The sequence below is a fragment of the Juglans microcarpa x Juglans regia genome, chromosome 1D (genome assembly GCF_004785595.1).
Source record: "Juglans microcarpa x Juglans regia isolate MS1-56 chromosome 1D, Jm3101_v1.0, whole genome shotgun sequence".
NCBI lineage: Eukaryota > Viridiplantae > Streptophyta > Magnoliopsida > Fagales > Juglandaceae > Juglans > Juglans microcarpa x Juglans regia.
Genome location: NC_054594.1, coordinates 5,782,934 through 5,798,934, shown reverse-complemented (window position 1 = coordinate 5,798,934; position 16,001 = coordinate 5,782,934). Strand labels below are relative to the sequence as shown.

The 16,001-nt window shown below is 35.3% G+C and overlaps 2 protein-coding genes across 3 annotated transcripts; one reads left to right on the top strand and one right to left on the bottom strand.

Annotated features, from left to right (window-relative positions):
- The first annotated feature begins 4,011 nt into the window (after positions 1–4,011).
- LOC121242549 lies at positions 4,012–6,265 on the top strand. The gene is given in 4 exon segments (XM_041140428.1): positions 4,012–4,344; positions 4,566–4,679; positions 5,217–5,321; positions 5,927–6,265. Coding segments are annotated over 4 exon segments (606 nt in total). The 5' UTR covers positions 4,012–4,223; the 3' UTR covers positions 6,193–6,265.
- Positions 6,266–6,956: 691 nt separating this feature from the next.
- Positions 6,957–15,285, bottom strand: LOC121242516 (FHA domain-containing protein FHA2-like). Of its 2 annotated transcripts, none has more exons than XM_041140381.1 (3): positions 14,493–15,285; positions 9,159–9,316; positions 6,957–7,376 (listed from the first exon to the last, which is right to left on the bottom strand). In XM_041140381.1, the coding sequence occupies exons 1-3, from the start codon at positions 15,118–15,120 to the stop codon at positions 7,167–7,169; spliced, it is 996 nt and encodes a 331-aa protein (XP_040996315.1). In that variant the 5' UTR covers positions 15,121–15,285; the 3' UTR covers positions 6,957–7,166. The 2 variants fall into 2 exon arrangements, with proteins under 2 accessions (XP_040996315.1, XP_040996321.1); XM_041140387.1 differs by having other exon boundaries at positions 14,520–15,283.
- Positions 15,286–16,001: the final 716 nt, after the last annotated feature.

Here is a 16,001-nt window from a genome sequence, read left to right as displayed (position 1 = left end):
TTATCAATGATGATGCAAGCTAACTTGCCTTGTCGTCGTTATTAAAATGAAGGGAAATCTTTCATGTTTTTTTGTGCGACCTTGATGAGACTACCTCTTATGAGGAAGCACTAAATTCATATAATTCAAATAAATGGTTGGCTGCTATAAGAGGTAAAATGAGTTCTATGAAAAAGAACCAAGTTCGGGAGTTAGTTGATCTTCCACTTAGGATCAAATCTATTGGAACAAATGAGTTTTTTTTTTTAAAAAAAAAAAAAATTAAGCACTTGGCAAATGAATCAATTGACAAGTACAATGCTTATCTCGTGGCAAAAGGATATACCCAAAGATAAGATATAGATTATGAAGAAACATTATCTCCTATTGTGAGATTTGTTTCCACTCATCTTATTCTAGCTAGTTGCACATTGAGAGTTTGAACTTTTCCAAATGGATGTGAAAATTGTATTCTCAACTGAGAACTGAACGAAAAGATCTATATGGATCCACCTATTGGTTTTAAGGCTAAGGGACAAGAGCACAAAGTATGACAGCTAAAATGTAACACCTCGCCTAATTACCTTATAGGATTAACCCTTAATCTCTCTTGGAATGAGCTTTTCGGCTTTATGTTTTTTTAGCATAAGATTTATTATTTTTCCCCATAAGGGAGTTAGTTAGATTTGTTTTACCCATTAAATTATGGCACTTAGCGTCATTAGAGGTTAAGCTTAAGGGTTAAATATGGGTGGTTAGTAAGAAAGCCTATTAGTACTGCACTTAAGGCCCTTAAACCTTTAGAATGTTTTAGGCTAAGACTTAGAAGCCTTAAACCAAGTCTTATAAGCGTTTAAGTCTTTGCAAGATAGCCATAGAAAGAGTTGGCCTAATTGTGAGGAAGGCATAAGGCTTTTTGGGCCTAACTTGGTATTAGCTTTAACCGATGGCCCATTTATGTTAAGGCAAGTCTTTCAAGACCCATCTTTGTGGAACCGATGCCTCCCACCAACCCACACCCAAAACCCATAAACCATGCCACTCCCACTCATGGCCTTTTCAAGCCCAACAAAGCTCAAAGCCTTGTCTTGCATTTTCGCACTTCTATTTGAAGCCCACATACATCATACCATTGATTTTCCTCAAGTCCAAGTAGTACGCCATGCCCCTTAGGACTCCCAATTGTCCATAACGAAGCTTCTAACTTGAGTTAAGGACATTAATCAACTTATCCATAATTAGTGATTTTTAAACCATGTTTTGAGCTTAATTTCATTCTTAATATTTTTAGCCATTTTGATATAAAATTTACTTGCTTTATTATTTAGTTGCATCATTCTTAGATCATATTAGAATTCTAGATAAATCTCCACACATGTCCGTAAGGGTAACTAACCAAATTTTTTTTTTCCCATGAAAAATAACACAAAACCGATGGCATCAAACCACCACCACTCGGCAACACCCTTGCATTCACCTCTTCCCTTTGAGCTACCACTTCATCATCACTTGGCAGCCAATTCCCCACCTTCAGCCACCTGGAAACGTGTTCTCTCTTTTCTATAACTATTTGGAAATGAAAAAAATGTGTTGCAACCAATTTAGAAACACTTGGAAGACCTTTAAAGTAATTAAATTTGGCTTGCAACACCACATGTGATCCACTCAATTTCTGTATTTTTGCAACTCTTAACCTCTATCTTTTCTATAGTTTCTCCTGAAGCACTAACTCGATCTCTACAACCATAGTAGTTCTAAAAATCCTTCTAGCCAATGAACATGTCCGCACCAATAGACTCAACAAACTTGAAGTGACGGAAGTTTGTTTATCAAGAGAGATTGTGGCTTGAATGGTTAGAGTTTCTCTCAAGAATGTCATGAAAAATCAGCAACACATTTTGCTTAACCCTAAATGTTGTGTATAATAATGTATATATAGGTAGTGTTAGTTTAAGGCAATGAGTCCAAATCAAACTTAATTTGCCGGACACGTAATTTTTTGGTCAAGCAAATGTTGCTCACGCATTGAGTGATTTGACTATTAAATTTTGCTCAAGTATCACTAGAACAATCAAGTAATCTCTTTATAAGAAGTTCGCTCGAGCGCATATAGAGTGGGATGTTAAGTGAAGCCAAGCCAACTTTGTATGATAATAGCTCAAGCATTTTTCGAGCGTATGTCAAGCCAAGATTAACATGTTGTACTTTTTCCTCATATCTTATTCATGTAATTTTCTAGTTTAGGTTTTGTCACATGAATGCACCATTAATGTATATTTTACGTCAATAGTTTAATTAGGGATAGTATGATAATTTTCAACAATGTTAGATGAGTACTGCTACATCCACAAAAGAATTACACAAAAATAATTTTACAAATTAACATGATTTCATCTTATCTGTTAGATCTACTTGACAATAAAAGTAACTTTATAATTTGACGAATCACATCAAGTCACGTCAGTTTGTGTGATTACTTTTGTGTAATTCTTTTTTGGCTAGAATATTTTCCATGTTAGATTGCGCAATTTTTCTATCTGCACGTTACTTGATTCGGTTGCGTCACACTCATTTCGAAAGCAAGGATATTACCGGACGGTTAAGTGAAGGAAAAGAAAATTTGTAGTATGACTCTTAAATATGTCCACTCGTGCATTTTATTTTTTTTAATGATTAAGGAAATAATTGTTAGTAAATTAATATTTTTTATTCTTTTTAATGATTAAGGATATTTAAAAAATATTTAAAAGAAAAGGACAAAAATATATTTGTCCTGGTTTCATATTTAGAGTGTACATCTAGCATTGTCCGAAGGAAAAAGTGGTATAACAATTAATAAAAGTAATAACTTGATAGACTTATAGTTCGATATTCATTCACCTTCTTAAGCGTTCTAGTTTTTTGGGATTGTTTGTGAAATTAAATGAGATAAGATGTCTCATTTTAGATTTTTTTACAATTTTATTGCCAATCATCATTTAAATATAAAATATTTTTTGAATTTTATGTTATCAACATTTTCATCTAATCATTAACTAATTATTACAATTTTTCCAAACTTCTAAATAAAATACAAAAAAATACAACTTTATAACTTTATAATATTATATTCAAATAATTTTTTTAAATTTATAATGTTTTTATTCAACTTTTCATCTATTCTTTCTCAAAACTCAATAAAACATCTTAACTCAAACTATTTTACTACTATTCACAAATTCTTGACTACAATTTACAAAATTTTCATTTCATCTCATTACCCAAACAAACCATCCTTTATTATTATTATTATTATTATTATTATTATTTTACAAGCAATGATAGCATCTTAAGCTAACGTTGAACCCTTTGGTATTATATAAATTAATTACAATTTGTTTTAAAATTATAGTTGTCACTTTGTTTTAAGAGTTTTGCTACTTATCACACCCACACACCACATTTTTTTTATTTTTTAAAATTTTTAAAATTTTTATTTTATTTTATTCTTCTTAAACTTATTAAATTATTCTGCTCATCATCTATATACCGCACATTTGATAAGAGAATGAAATTAAAAAAAAATATGATGTGTGGTGTATAGGGATGATAAATAGAATTTTTCTTGTTTTAAAATGCTACTATGCGTCTTTACATGGCACCATATTGCCATGTGGTTTATTAAGAAAATTAAAAAATATATATTTAAAATAAAGTAGATTTAAAAAAAAGATAAATTTTAAATTTAATCTTCGTTTAGTTACACAAATGAGATAAAATAAAAATTGAATAAAATATTAGTTTTTAATCTTATTTTAAAAAAAATTAAATTATTTATTATATTTTATTTAAAAAATTATAATGATCAGATGAAATAAGATGATTTGTATAACTAAACGAGATATCATTTCTATACTTCTAAGTCTGTGTTTTAAATTTTTTTATTCTTTTAATAAACGACATGGCAACCTATTATGAGCAAATCAAATAGCAAAATAAATGGTATAAATTAAAGAATACTGTACCATTGCGTACCCTACCCTTCCCGGCAAACCCAATCCGGAATAACTCTGAACCCATTAGCAGCACCGCTACGTCTATTTCTGTAACAGTACGATTGTACGATCACCGCTATGCAGCCTTTGCCTTTGGATCAGTAGTAGCACCGATATGTCAACCGATTTTATTTACAAAACCATCGCTTACTTTCAACATAATCATTCAGTAAAGCATCGATTGACCTAAACAAAGAGAGTGAGGGGAAAATGGCCTCAGAGGAGTCAAAAACCCCAGAAGGAGAGGTTCAATCATCGTCTTCGTCTTCAACTTCGACTTCCTACTCTGATAGCTGGAAGGAGCGCGTGTTCATACCTACTCTCCTAGCAGGTTCCATTTCTTGTTATTCACAGTTGTTTAATTGCGTAGAAATCTGAACACAGCATAGAAACAAGAAGAAAATTCTCAATCTTTTAGTTATCTTTTACTTTTTCGACGACAACAAGAGAAGCCCATCATTTCTAAACCAATCTTTCGTATTGGGTGCAGTTTGGTATCGATAATCTGATTCAGCGTTATGGGAATTTATAAGTTATTGAATTTTTGGGCAGGGATTGCTGGTGGAGGAGCTAGCTTAATTTCGAGGCATAGGGAAGTTGACGGTCTCGCAAAGACTTCTGCTACCTATGCCACCAATCTCGCCATTGTCACCGGTTGCTATTGCGGTAAGTTATTTATTTTTTGATTTTTGGTTATGTTCAGTTTCAGTCTGAGTCTTGTGGAACGTTGAAGTGTTGTGATGATTCTGGATTATTGCTTTATTTACTCATTTTTTGTTTTTTAATGTGAGGTTTTTTATTTTGATATAGACATATTGGATCCCCGTGTAGTCAGGCTTTGCTTAGATTCTATTAATAATTTTTTAAAAAATGAAGTATGCAACTATTGCAAGAAAAAGAAAACCCCCTTCAAAAACGAACTGCATCACTTGGATGCTTAGACTGTTCAAATGCCAAATGTCCAGGATCATGCCATATAGGATAGAACTCCAAAGAATGTTATCCTTGGATGCATGCATTTATCCCAGTACTCCACATGTTTCCATGACTTATTACATCTCAAGAAAATGCAAGGCGACCAGAGACATTGGCTTTGGCTGTGAAAAGGGCTATTCTGTTCGATGACATTGGAAAAATGTTGAAGGATGGCGTAGTCTTTGGAGATGATGTTGTCTAAATTTAGTGTTTTATTTGTTTTGACAGGAGCACGTGAATTAATGAGAGAGGCTCGGAAAACAGGACCTGATGATCTTTTGAACTCCGCAATTGCAGGTTTTGGTACTGGTGCTCTGCTTGGGCTTCTTCAAGGTTAAATTCAATGACTCTCTCTCTCTCCCCCCCTTCCCCAAAAAAGCTTGCGTGTTGTAAATAATATGTATGCATATGCTCGTTGTCAAAAGTACTCTTGGAACAATAATCTGCAGCCATGCTGGCTGCTTAGGTAGGTGCTCTAATTCACTTTCCAAATATAAAAATTTCTAGCCTGGAATTCTATTTGGTATTTTCTGTATGAAGTATAAAACTAGTCAAGATGGGTGAGCCTGAATACAAACTTCAAGTATTTGTGGACATGGAACACAAAATCTTCTAATTTTGAGGAATCTTAAACCAAGCAAGAACATAATCTTTGGAATTGTGGACTTCATCCAGTTGGTTGTCCTGTAAAACATTGCTAAAGAGTGCATATCTATTTACTTAATACTTACCAATGCTCTTGGAGGGGATGGGAAGGAGGGAAAAGGTGGACGCTATAAAGAATGGTGTTGTGCAGGTCTATCAAACTAGGTGCACTTAGAGAAATAAGAGGCTGCTACTTCTAGTCTGTTACCCTTTACTGCCATTTTTTAGCCTTGAATCTCCCTTGTTCTACTTAAAATTATATATTTATACTGGTTTTTTCTTTGGGACATTAGGTGGTCAAATTGCTGCTGTCCGTTACTCTATCATCTTTTCTGTTGCGGGTATAACTGCAGATTTTGCAACATACAGACTAAATCCTCTCTTGAAAAGTTACAGTGAAGGGAATAGAGAGAATTCACAGAAGGGTGGCTAGTTGAAATGACCGGAGTGGTCTCCCATCCAAGTGCTTGACGAGGAAGCCATTGCAGCAAAACAAGCCCTGGAACAGGAGCTCTATTCACAGAGGGCACTTGGCAAACTAAGCAAAGAGGAATCTTGAGTATAACTTTAGTCGTCTACCTCAAATTCCTGAATCGGTTAACAAAAATATTTTTGGTGTCCAGCCGATGGAATGACTAGAGTAAACAATTTTGACAAAAGTTGTTTTGTTTATCTCAGTAAGAGCATTGGCAATGATCTAACTATTGTCAAGTCTAAAATTTGACTGAAAGTTAAGATTTTGACTAAAGCCGAAGTCATTGGAGATATCAATTTACATTAGGCTATTCATCTCAAAATCAAAATAATAATATAATATTATATATTTTAATTTTTTTTTTTTTTTTAATATTGTTTATGTTCACATAGACTTCGCATATCTACGGTGTTCCAGAAAAAAGAGTTAAATCTCCTAGTCTCCATGTAATAAATTCTAGTTTCATCCATTCTTGGGAAAGTGCAAATTAGTGAAAATGTTGTGCGTTTGGTGCAATTATAGTAAGATCTAATGATGTGTCTAATTTTCTGTCAAATTCTCTCAGAAATGTAGAAGAATTTAGAATTGTAAGAAATCCTTATCTGGTAAACTTAATATTCAAATTGGAAAATGATCATGCCCTTCTTCTGATGCCCAACGAATTGTCCGGAGGAGCAGTATATGAGCAACCCTCAATGGCAGTCCATGAATTATGACAAGTGACAACTGATTTAGAAACTTGAGGTGAACAACTTGGTAGGGCTTCTAACTAATCGTCCTTGAAGATAATTAGCAGTTGTCGTTCACCAATGCATCGGGCACAGAAATTACATGTCAAGAAATCAAAAGCTTCAATCAACAGCAAAATAATTCATATTTATGCTTGTCATTTACATGTGTGCAACTGGCACCTATCTAAAGCTGACTAACTACCCGTGCCTGACCATATTTCACAACAATAGCAACAACGTCGAGGATTTGCCATTTTTCTCACTTTTCCATTGAACTTCACAATAAGTTATCAGCATCAGGGAAGCGCCTTTAGATGCCTCCTTATCTCATGAAAGCAGAGAGACAAGAGAGACAAACTCCAATGTAATCCGACCCTTGGACCGAGTGTTGATGACAAAGTGTTCGGGATATTTCCTTAACAACATAAGCAAGCCGTACCAAGGTTTCCCCTTGGATTCAGGACCAGGCCAATCCTCGGATGTGAGATATCTCCTTACTCGACTATGATGCCAGACATTAGCATACTTATCCACCAACTGAACAAGAATAGAATGATAAGGTAAGGATTACTCCAAATAAAACCAGTCGTGTATGTGTGCAGATTCAAACTCTCCAATGCTACAAATGTTCGCTATAAATGCAATAAAGACGATCTATTCAAGGCCAGCCCAAAAAAGATAAGGGTACATTAGCAAAACACTAAACAGAACAACACAGCAGGTTACCATAAAAAAGTCACCACCATCAATTTTTTCTCATAAGAATCAAAACTTGCTAGAAACCAGTGTCGTAACAATAACCTTGGCACTCTTGGATGGAATGTTAATATCCAAGTTTAATGTCGCAAAATACTTGAGAAACCAGGCATCTGCTAAAGCATTCGATTCAATCCACCTTACAAAATCATCCGATTGGCAGATGCCCATGTTTCAAATTTGTTTTGGCCTCAATAAAATGTATTGTAAGGTGGTGCCCAACAACTCAGATTTGGCAGCCAGACCTATAACACTAGTCCAATATAATAATAAGTAAATCCACATTTTAGACAAGTTAAATGAAGTCACAAAATCTGAACCTTGCAGGAATTACTCGTGATGTGAGAGCTGCACGCATGGAAAGACAAAGGAAAATAGTTTGCAAAGGTGTTGCATCTTGAAACGGAAGTCGATAGGCAGCACTAATCAAAAGATGTAACACATGGGTTTCAAGTGCACAAAATTTGTTTGCTGTGTCCATTTTTGGAAATGAAACACTCAAACCTCAGAACTCACCAAAAACACAAATCACATACTACTAAAAATTTTGATAACCACTCAGGAAACATTTCTCCAGAATAACTTACTAAAGTTGCATCCAAGAATTTAAGAGAGTGCTATTTTCCATGCCAAAGCCTTCCCAATATGGAAATCAAGGCATGGCATCTTAAAAGATGGTATAGAGAGGGGTTCGATTTTCAAATGAACCCTAGAGACGAACATCGGATAAGAAATTTTGTCAACTTAAAACCAGAACCTTGTTATGCTGCAAGCGCCTCAGTAGGGGGCCACTCACCACAACATCCATGACCAACTTTTATAAGGGATCTGGTGAAGCCTTATAGCCAGAAGCATGTAAAATTAGTCTATAACATAACCGACTGGGGCTGTTATCGAGCTGGATTGAACCATGTATTGAATGTTCAAACTCTATTAGTTTTTATTTAAATATTAGCCGAGCTCAAACTTATTACTGTGTTACATGTTAAGGATTGGTTCATTTATTTTTCAAACGAGTTCGGGATTGCTTAAGAATTACTTGATTAATTTACCACTTTCTTAAAAATAGATTTCCTTACTGAAGTCTTGCGTATTTTCATACACAAGCCTACGTTTTTTGTTCAAGCTTGGTTCATTTATTAGATGAACAAACCTCAAGTCGAACTTGAGTTGTCCTCAGAACCAAGGTATAAGCAGAACCAAGATACAAAATATAAATGTCTCTGGCCCTTCATTCAGAAGTTGTTTAAGGCTTCATTTGGTTACACAGATGAAATGAGATAAGATAAAAGTTAAAAATTGAATAAAATATTGGTAGAATATTATTTTTGTTTTGAGATTTGAAAATGTTAAATTGTTTATTATATTTTGTGTGAGAGTTTGAAAAAGTTGTAATGATTATATGAGATGAGATGGTTTGGTTTGTGTAACCAAACTAGGCCTAAGTATATATCTGTATCCAAGCCAAACTCCCAAGAAGTCGCTTATGCAAGATCAGCACTGAGTAATGACCTTGCACAAGCAAGTAACAGTATTAATAGAGAACAGTTGGGGAAAACTAACCACTGCGTGAAGTTTCTCCATAGGCATCCATTCGCCAGGACCACAAATATCTGAGAGTGCAGTAGCTACTGATGATACCACATCCTTCTCTTCCAACTGCAGAAGTTGATGATTATCAGCTTCTCGGTCAACCCTTGATCTTCCATCTACTTTCTTCTCTGGAGGAATAGGAAACAATACCACATTTGGAATTTATAAGTCAAAGAAAAAGAGAAGAAAAGAAAAGAAAAGAGGACCATTAAAGCATCTGTTTTCAAGTGAAATAGTGAATACAAAAAAGTCTACTTGCATAAAAAATTTGAAACAATGTAGTCAATACCCTTATCTTATTCTAAAATAATAAATTTGTTAATACTTCTCAGGTTATAAGATAAAAATGTTAATTGTCTGACTGTTTCATGTACTTTTAACTGAAAATGAACAGCTAGAAGTCCCAGCCAGAAAAATCAGCATGAGGACAAGGGAGTTTAGGAGAGGTTGAAAAGGCAAAAACAAAAAAAGGCTCAAGTTATGGTTGATTAGACATCAAGAACTGATCCTTCTCGTCCAACAACAGAACCCCAGCTGATAAATAAGACTAACATCTAAAAAAATAAGAAACAATGTAAAATTAACTTTTAGTAAACCCCGATCATGAGTTTGTGATCATTAGACAGTGTCAAGCATGCATAATGTGCCACTATATATACTGATAAAAATAAAAGTGTTACAATATATGAACTATCAAAAGAAATTTAATGTATACTTCCTGAGTACTTGGGATACGCCTTTTACTTGTTGTAATAAAACTTATTTTACTTATAAAAAAATTGTAAGTATGGGTCAATACCAACAATCACCTCACATGTGTCTTGTAGACAAGGCTAAATGCGGATGGCCTAGGCAATCATGTGGTGACAGCTAGGCTCTTCAAACTCCAGCCACGAATTGGTAGATAATGCCCACCAATTCCATTATTACACTGCATTGCATCAGCCCTATTAATAGTTCCTTTCTCAGATGGGCAGTAGATCTAACATAGCTATCTTTAATCACCTAGCTAGCAACTATAGAAATATTAATATTAAACATTTATGGTTATCTATTTAGCTCCAGGCTAGGTCTTACTCATACTAAGTAGAACCCTTGCTCTCTATTTCATATCCAACCTGGTCACTGGTATAGATAATGACCTGCTTTCATCCCTCATCACACTGAAGAGACCTCTATCCCTTCCCATTGCCTTCAAGTGCTTAAATACCCGAAATTCATTTCACATGGCACATTTTCTTTTTAAAATTGTAATTCATAAATAAACTTGTAAGAAATACCAGGCAATGACTTGGCATAACTTGATACATATGAATGAATACATTAGTCAACCCAATGACAAATGAATACACAGTCAGATACAAAGATTGAAAAATATATTATCTAAGGTGATTTACTTATCAAAAAAAAAATATTATCTAAGGTGATCTCTTATATCAATTTGCCAAATAATGATAAAAATAATAAGGCAGAATTGAATGTTCAGTACCACACTTCATATGACTTTTTTAGTTATCACCGAAGAAACAAAATTGTGGAAATTCTGGGTGAAGAGAGCCCGATGCTCAGAATACACCAGAGCAGTGCCCCAATTACAGGGAAAAAGAAGAAGCCATTATTTTGAAACATATATATCTTTTTAAGCAAGTCAGTTTTATTAAAAAGTGCAAAGGGAAGCAACCCAAGTACACAGGAAGTATACGAAGAAAGCACCCAACTAGGCATTTTCAGAAAAAAAAATATTTTTCTGTTCAGTTTTTTTTCCCAGAGAAAAATATTACGACACAATGTGCAGAAAAATACCATAGCATCTTTAAAGTCCAACATTTAATAAGCAATCATTATCAGTCAATCAGTCAGTAAATCGATTTTTCTTAATAAGCCATTATCAGTCGAGATACCAACAAAAAGAAATAGATGTCAGACCGGATATGGGTTCAAAGGAGGGGAAAAAGCAATTCAATTTGCAGAAAAAGTAGAAGCAACTAAGATAGAGCAACAAGCAAGCATATAACGGAAGGATGCCAGCAGTTCTAAATATAAAGATACTACAATCCTAGCAACTATCCTATTAAGATCCCACTGAAACTTATCAAAAAAAAAGATCCCACTGAACCCCTTCCTTCTCCCATAGAAACTGGATGAAAGGTATAGTTGTTGTTTAGAAATACATTGGGCTTGTATGTTATTTACCATAAAAAATAAATAAAACCAACAAAGTTATTTTTACGCTGAACCCCTTCCTTTTGTATAGTCTCTTGTGTACTTGGGCAATGCCTATTTCATTCTCATTAATAAAGTTATTTTTGCCTATATAAAAAAACAACAAAATCGGACACCATGAAATAGATTAAAGTGGAACTGAACACACCAGTTTCAGGTAATTTACCCACATTATAGTAGCAAAGGAAGTATGTCTTCTTCAATGAAGATGAAAAAAGAAAGGAAATAAAAGAAAAAGGAGTATTTCGCTTACATATAAGTCAGGGAAATATCACACATACCTAGAAAGCTCTCATCAATGATACCATCAAGGTCTAATGTTTCTATTGAGCTTTAAACTTGAGAGTTGACTTTAATCTGAAGTTCAGCCACTATACTGCTGACCTTTGTCCTAATCATTTCCAAAATATAAAGTTGGTCCATAATCTAACAAAAGCATATCCTCCAACAAGCACAAATTAAAAAGCAGCTAAAACATGTAGATGCCCAAGTGGAGAAAACAGGAAGGCACCTTTTACCAATTTATGAACATAAAAAGGCAAAGCCTATAGAAGTAGCAGATTCTAAATAGTCCACTAACAACATGAAGCAATAAACAATTCAACCTTGTGGAGCATGCCAAGATTTATCATGTACTTTAACTAGCACAAATGGAGGCTGGTAATAAATACCACAAATTCTGAAAAAAGCATTCAGGGGAAAGTTGAACTCCTCCCTAATCAAGAGAACAAAGACATACAAATCCAAGGATGTATCACATAGATACTAAAAGCAAGCAAACACAATATCAATGATATCCTTGTATCTCTGTGAAGGAAAAATGCAAACATTCACAAAATCATAGTAACAGCACACAATTGGTAACAGAACCAAATCTTGAACCAGAAATTTCAATATAAAACTTAACTAACAACATTCCAATGGCCACATCGCGGTGATTAAACACACCCATCAAAGTAAGTCCAATTATATTGCAAGCATAATCCACATAGCTAACAATAGAAATGTCACGTCTTAATAAGCAACCATATATGCCAGTAACAATAAGTCTTCAGGCCTCGTATGATTACACAAACGAGATGAAATGAGATGAGAAATCTGTGAATAGTAATTATTTATCAAAAAAAATATATCTGTTAGTAGTAATTGTAATGATTAGATGAAAATTTGAAAATTTGAAATTGAAAAATGTTTGTGTTTGAATGGTGTTTGAATATTGAGATTAGATGAAATGGGATAAGATGGTTTCAAAGGTTTGTGAAACCAAACCAGGCCTACGGCCTCGTTTGGTTACACAAATCATTTCATCTCATCTAGTCATTACAACTTTCCCAAACTCCCATACAAAATACAATAAACAATTCAACTTTTTTGAATCCCAAAACAAAAATTATATTAAAAAATTATATTCTAACAGTATTTTATTCGACTTTCATCTCATCTCATCTCATCTTTGTAACCAAACGAGGCCTTAGTCTTCATCAGTGAGAAAACCATGTACAATCCAACAAAAACTAGTGTATCAAAAAAACTAATGTATCCCAACCGCTCCTGCCATTACCAATCTCATCCGAATCCACATAACCCCTCATGATACATTCTATAACTCTCCACCCCCATGAGCCCCACAAATCATAAATAGAATAAAGCACAACCTTGGCTGAATGCCCACATATTATTTTCCCACCAGGAGTGGTCAAAATGAGAAATAGGAAGTAGAAATCCCAATCGCCAATCAGGAAGGAAGTCTTGGAGGATGAGCTTAACAAGAAGGTTCCCAAGAATGTGCAGAACACCAACAAGGTAACTATACTGACCGAGGACCTCAATGGGCCATGGCAAAAGCAGAGAAGTCATAACAAATGTGGGTGGGTGGTGAGAGATATTCATGCCACCACCCAGGGTAGTGATGTCCACATTAAGATCCTCTGAATGGCAGCCTCCCTGTTGAATTTAACATTCTTATTTCAATCCTCAAAAGAGTAAGAAACTCAGTATTGTAAAGCCCAGCCCACATATTGTTCCAACTATTTTTCACTTTGAGCAAGAAACAAAAACTTATCCAATTCTTCAAATCGTTAGAAAATTTTCGCACCCACGACAGCTACAATTATTTACAATTTGAATCAGGTCCAACGTTTTTCATTGCTGTCTGGCATTTTGAGGTCACTATGAATCACGCATGATGTGCTAATTTTCTTCTTTCTTTAATTATAGACATGAGGCTATTGAGTTAGTTGGTGCTTTCAAGTATGCAAGGACGGCAAGATGCTCATGTTGGATGGAATTTTGAAATCCAATGCCCATTCCTAGCAAGAAATTAAGGAGCCATTTAAAGGTGACAAAAGTGACAGACAAAATGAGTTGATGACTACCCTAAACACCTCACGCTGCATGTTATTGTGTGAGAGAAACTCTGCAGATCAATTTAATTGTAATGTGCCTAACTTTGAGCCTCAACTTGGTCCATGAAACCATAATTCATCCCAGCTTGAGCTAATCTCAGCACTTGGCTGAGAAACTAGAAACATTGACGCAAGATACAAATCAACAAAACACAAGTTATCATCTAGAAAATATCTTTTCTCTTCAGAAAAAATGCTGGATTTTAAAAAACCAATAAGGTTTCTCTCTCTTTTTTTGTGACAAGTAAACCAAGAAGGCTACTTACAAGTGGAAAACAACAGGCACGAGAATTTAAATAACAACCACAGGCATTTCTGACCAAACCCCTACAATGTATGTGCAGACAAAGCATATCAAAGATACACCAAATCGTATCAACAACACACCTCTCATAATGCACATCACAATGCTAGAAAGGCACCACCAACCATAACATTAACAGTCACCCGGGCTAAGCTTTAGCTAAGAGCTTTCCTACGCCCACGAAGATGAGAATATAATGAAAATAAATCTTTTATTAAGAAATCAAATTGATTCATAATCTATCAGAGGCACGTCCTTTCAAAAAGTACAAAGCAAATACCACCTAAACAAAAAGATATCCAAGTAGAAAGGGAAATGAAGCCCACACCAATTAACCTCCCCAAAAATAAAAATAACGTATGAAAAACTAACCCAATACTCCGGCCAAGCCGGTCTTACCACCCAAACCTCCCGCGCCGAACCCGTACCCCTCAAATGCTTCTCTCCTCAACTTCTTCCCACTCCCACCACTGCCACCAATCTCATCTTCGTCATCGTACTCCTCCTCGTAAAACTCCCTACCTCTCCCTTTCTTTACCGCAGATGCCGCCGTGGGACCCGCCAGATGAAAATTCCCGTAATGCGCCGCGGAGGCCCCGGCCCCTGCCGCCGCGCCCACAAAATGCCTGGGGCCGAGAGGCCCACCGAGGATGCTCCGAATGGGCAAGAGGAAGTAGAACTCTTTGTCTCCGATCTGGAGGAGGTCCTGGGAGTCGAGCTTTACGGGAGGGTTTCCTGGGAGGTGGAGAACGCCCTCGACGAAGCAGCCGTTCTTACCGAGAACCTCGAGGGCAAAGCGGCGGCGGGCGAAGTCGTAGAAAATGCGGGCATGGTGGCGAGAGATGTTCATGCCCCCGCCGAGGCTAGAGAGGTCGACATCGACCGTGGACTTCTTGGAGTTGCGGCCGAGGATGATGGAATAGGTCTGCATGTAGTACTCGAAGTCTTCCCCCTGGAGCTTCGCGAAGCCGGCCTCCACGTCGCCGCCGGTGGCGCCCATGGCCTCTGTCTCTCTGATTATTGTAAATCTACTTCAAACGGATTGGTCTCAGAGGTTATCTGAAAGAATCGGGGATTTTCTGTAGCCTGTATTAAATTCTCGATGTTTTCCTCACTCTTTTCCTCTTTTCCTTTTTTGTTCGAAGAGAATGAGAAATAAAATGAAATGAAATTTTTAAATTTTCTTAAATCAAACATTCCTTAACTTGTATTAAAAAAAACAAAACATTTCTTAACTTGTTATGTCCATCCTAAACAAAAGTTATGTCATCTTCCATTCATTTTTAATTTAATTAATATGTTTTTATAAAAAGTCTATAATATAAATAGATTAATAATTTAATGTACATAAACATCTAGCATTATTATCATATATAATCAAATATAAAAATAAATTTAGTATAATAAGTTAATAAATTAGAAGTTGGATGGAGACAAGACAGTACTATTCTTTAGCAAGAATACCAGAGCAGAGGTACAAAACCAATTGAGTAATGTTATTGGTGTGCCAACTATTAGATGTTATGAGAAATACTTGGGACGTCCTGCCATGATGAGGAGGTGTAAAATTAGATCCTTTAATTACATCTTGAACAGAGTCTAACAAGGGTTAGTAATTGAAACTTAAGTTTTTATCACAAGTAAGGAGATGCTTATAAAGACAGTAGTACAGGCCATCCGCACATATTGTATGTCAACATTTCAACTCACAAAAAGTATACTACAAGGCATAACTAAGATGATACAGAATTTTTGTTGGGGTCATAAGCAGCAGGATAATAAAATCTACTGGATCAATTGGTCAATTATGAGTAAGACAAAAGAGAATGGTGGATTGAGTTTTAGGGACCTAAAATGTTTAATAAGACCCTTCTTGCTAAA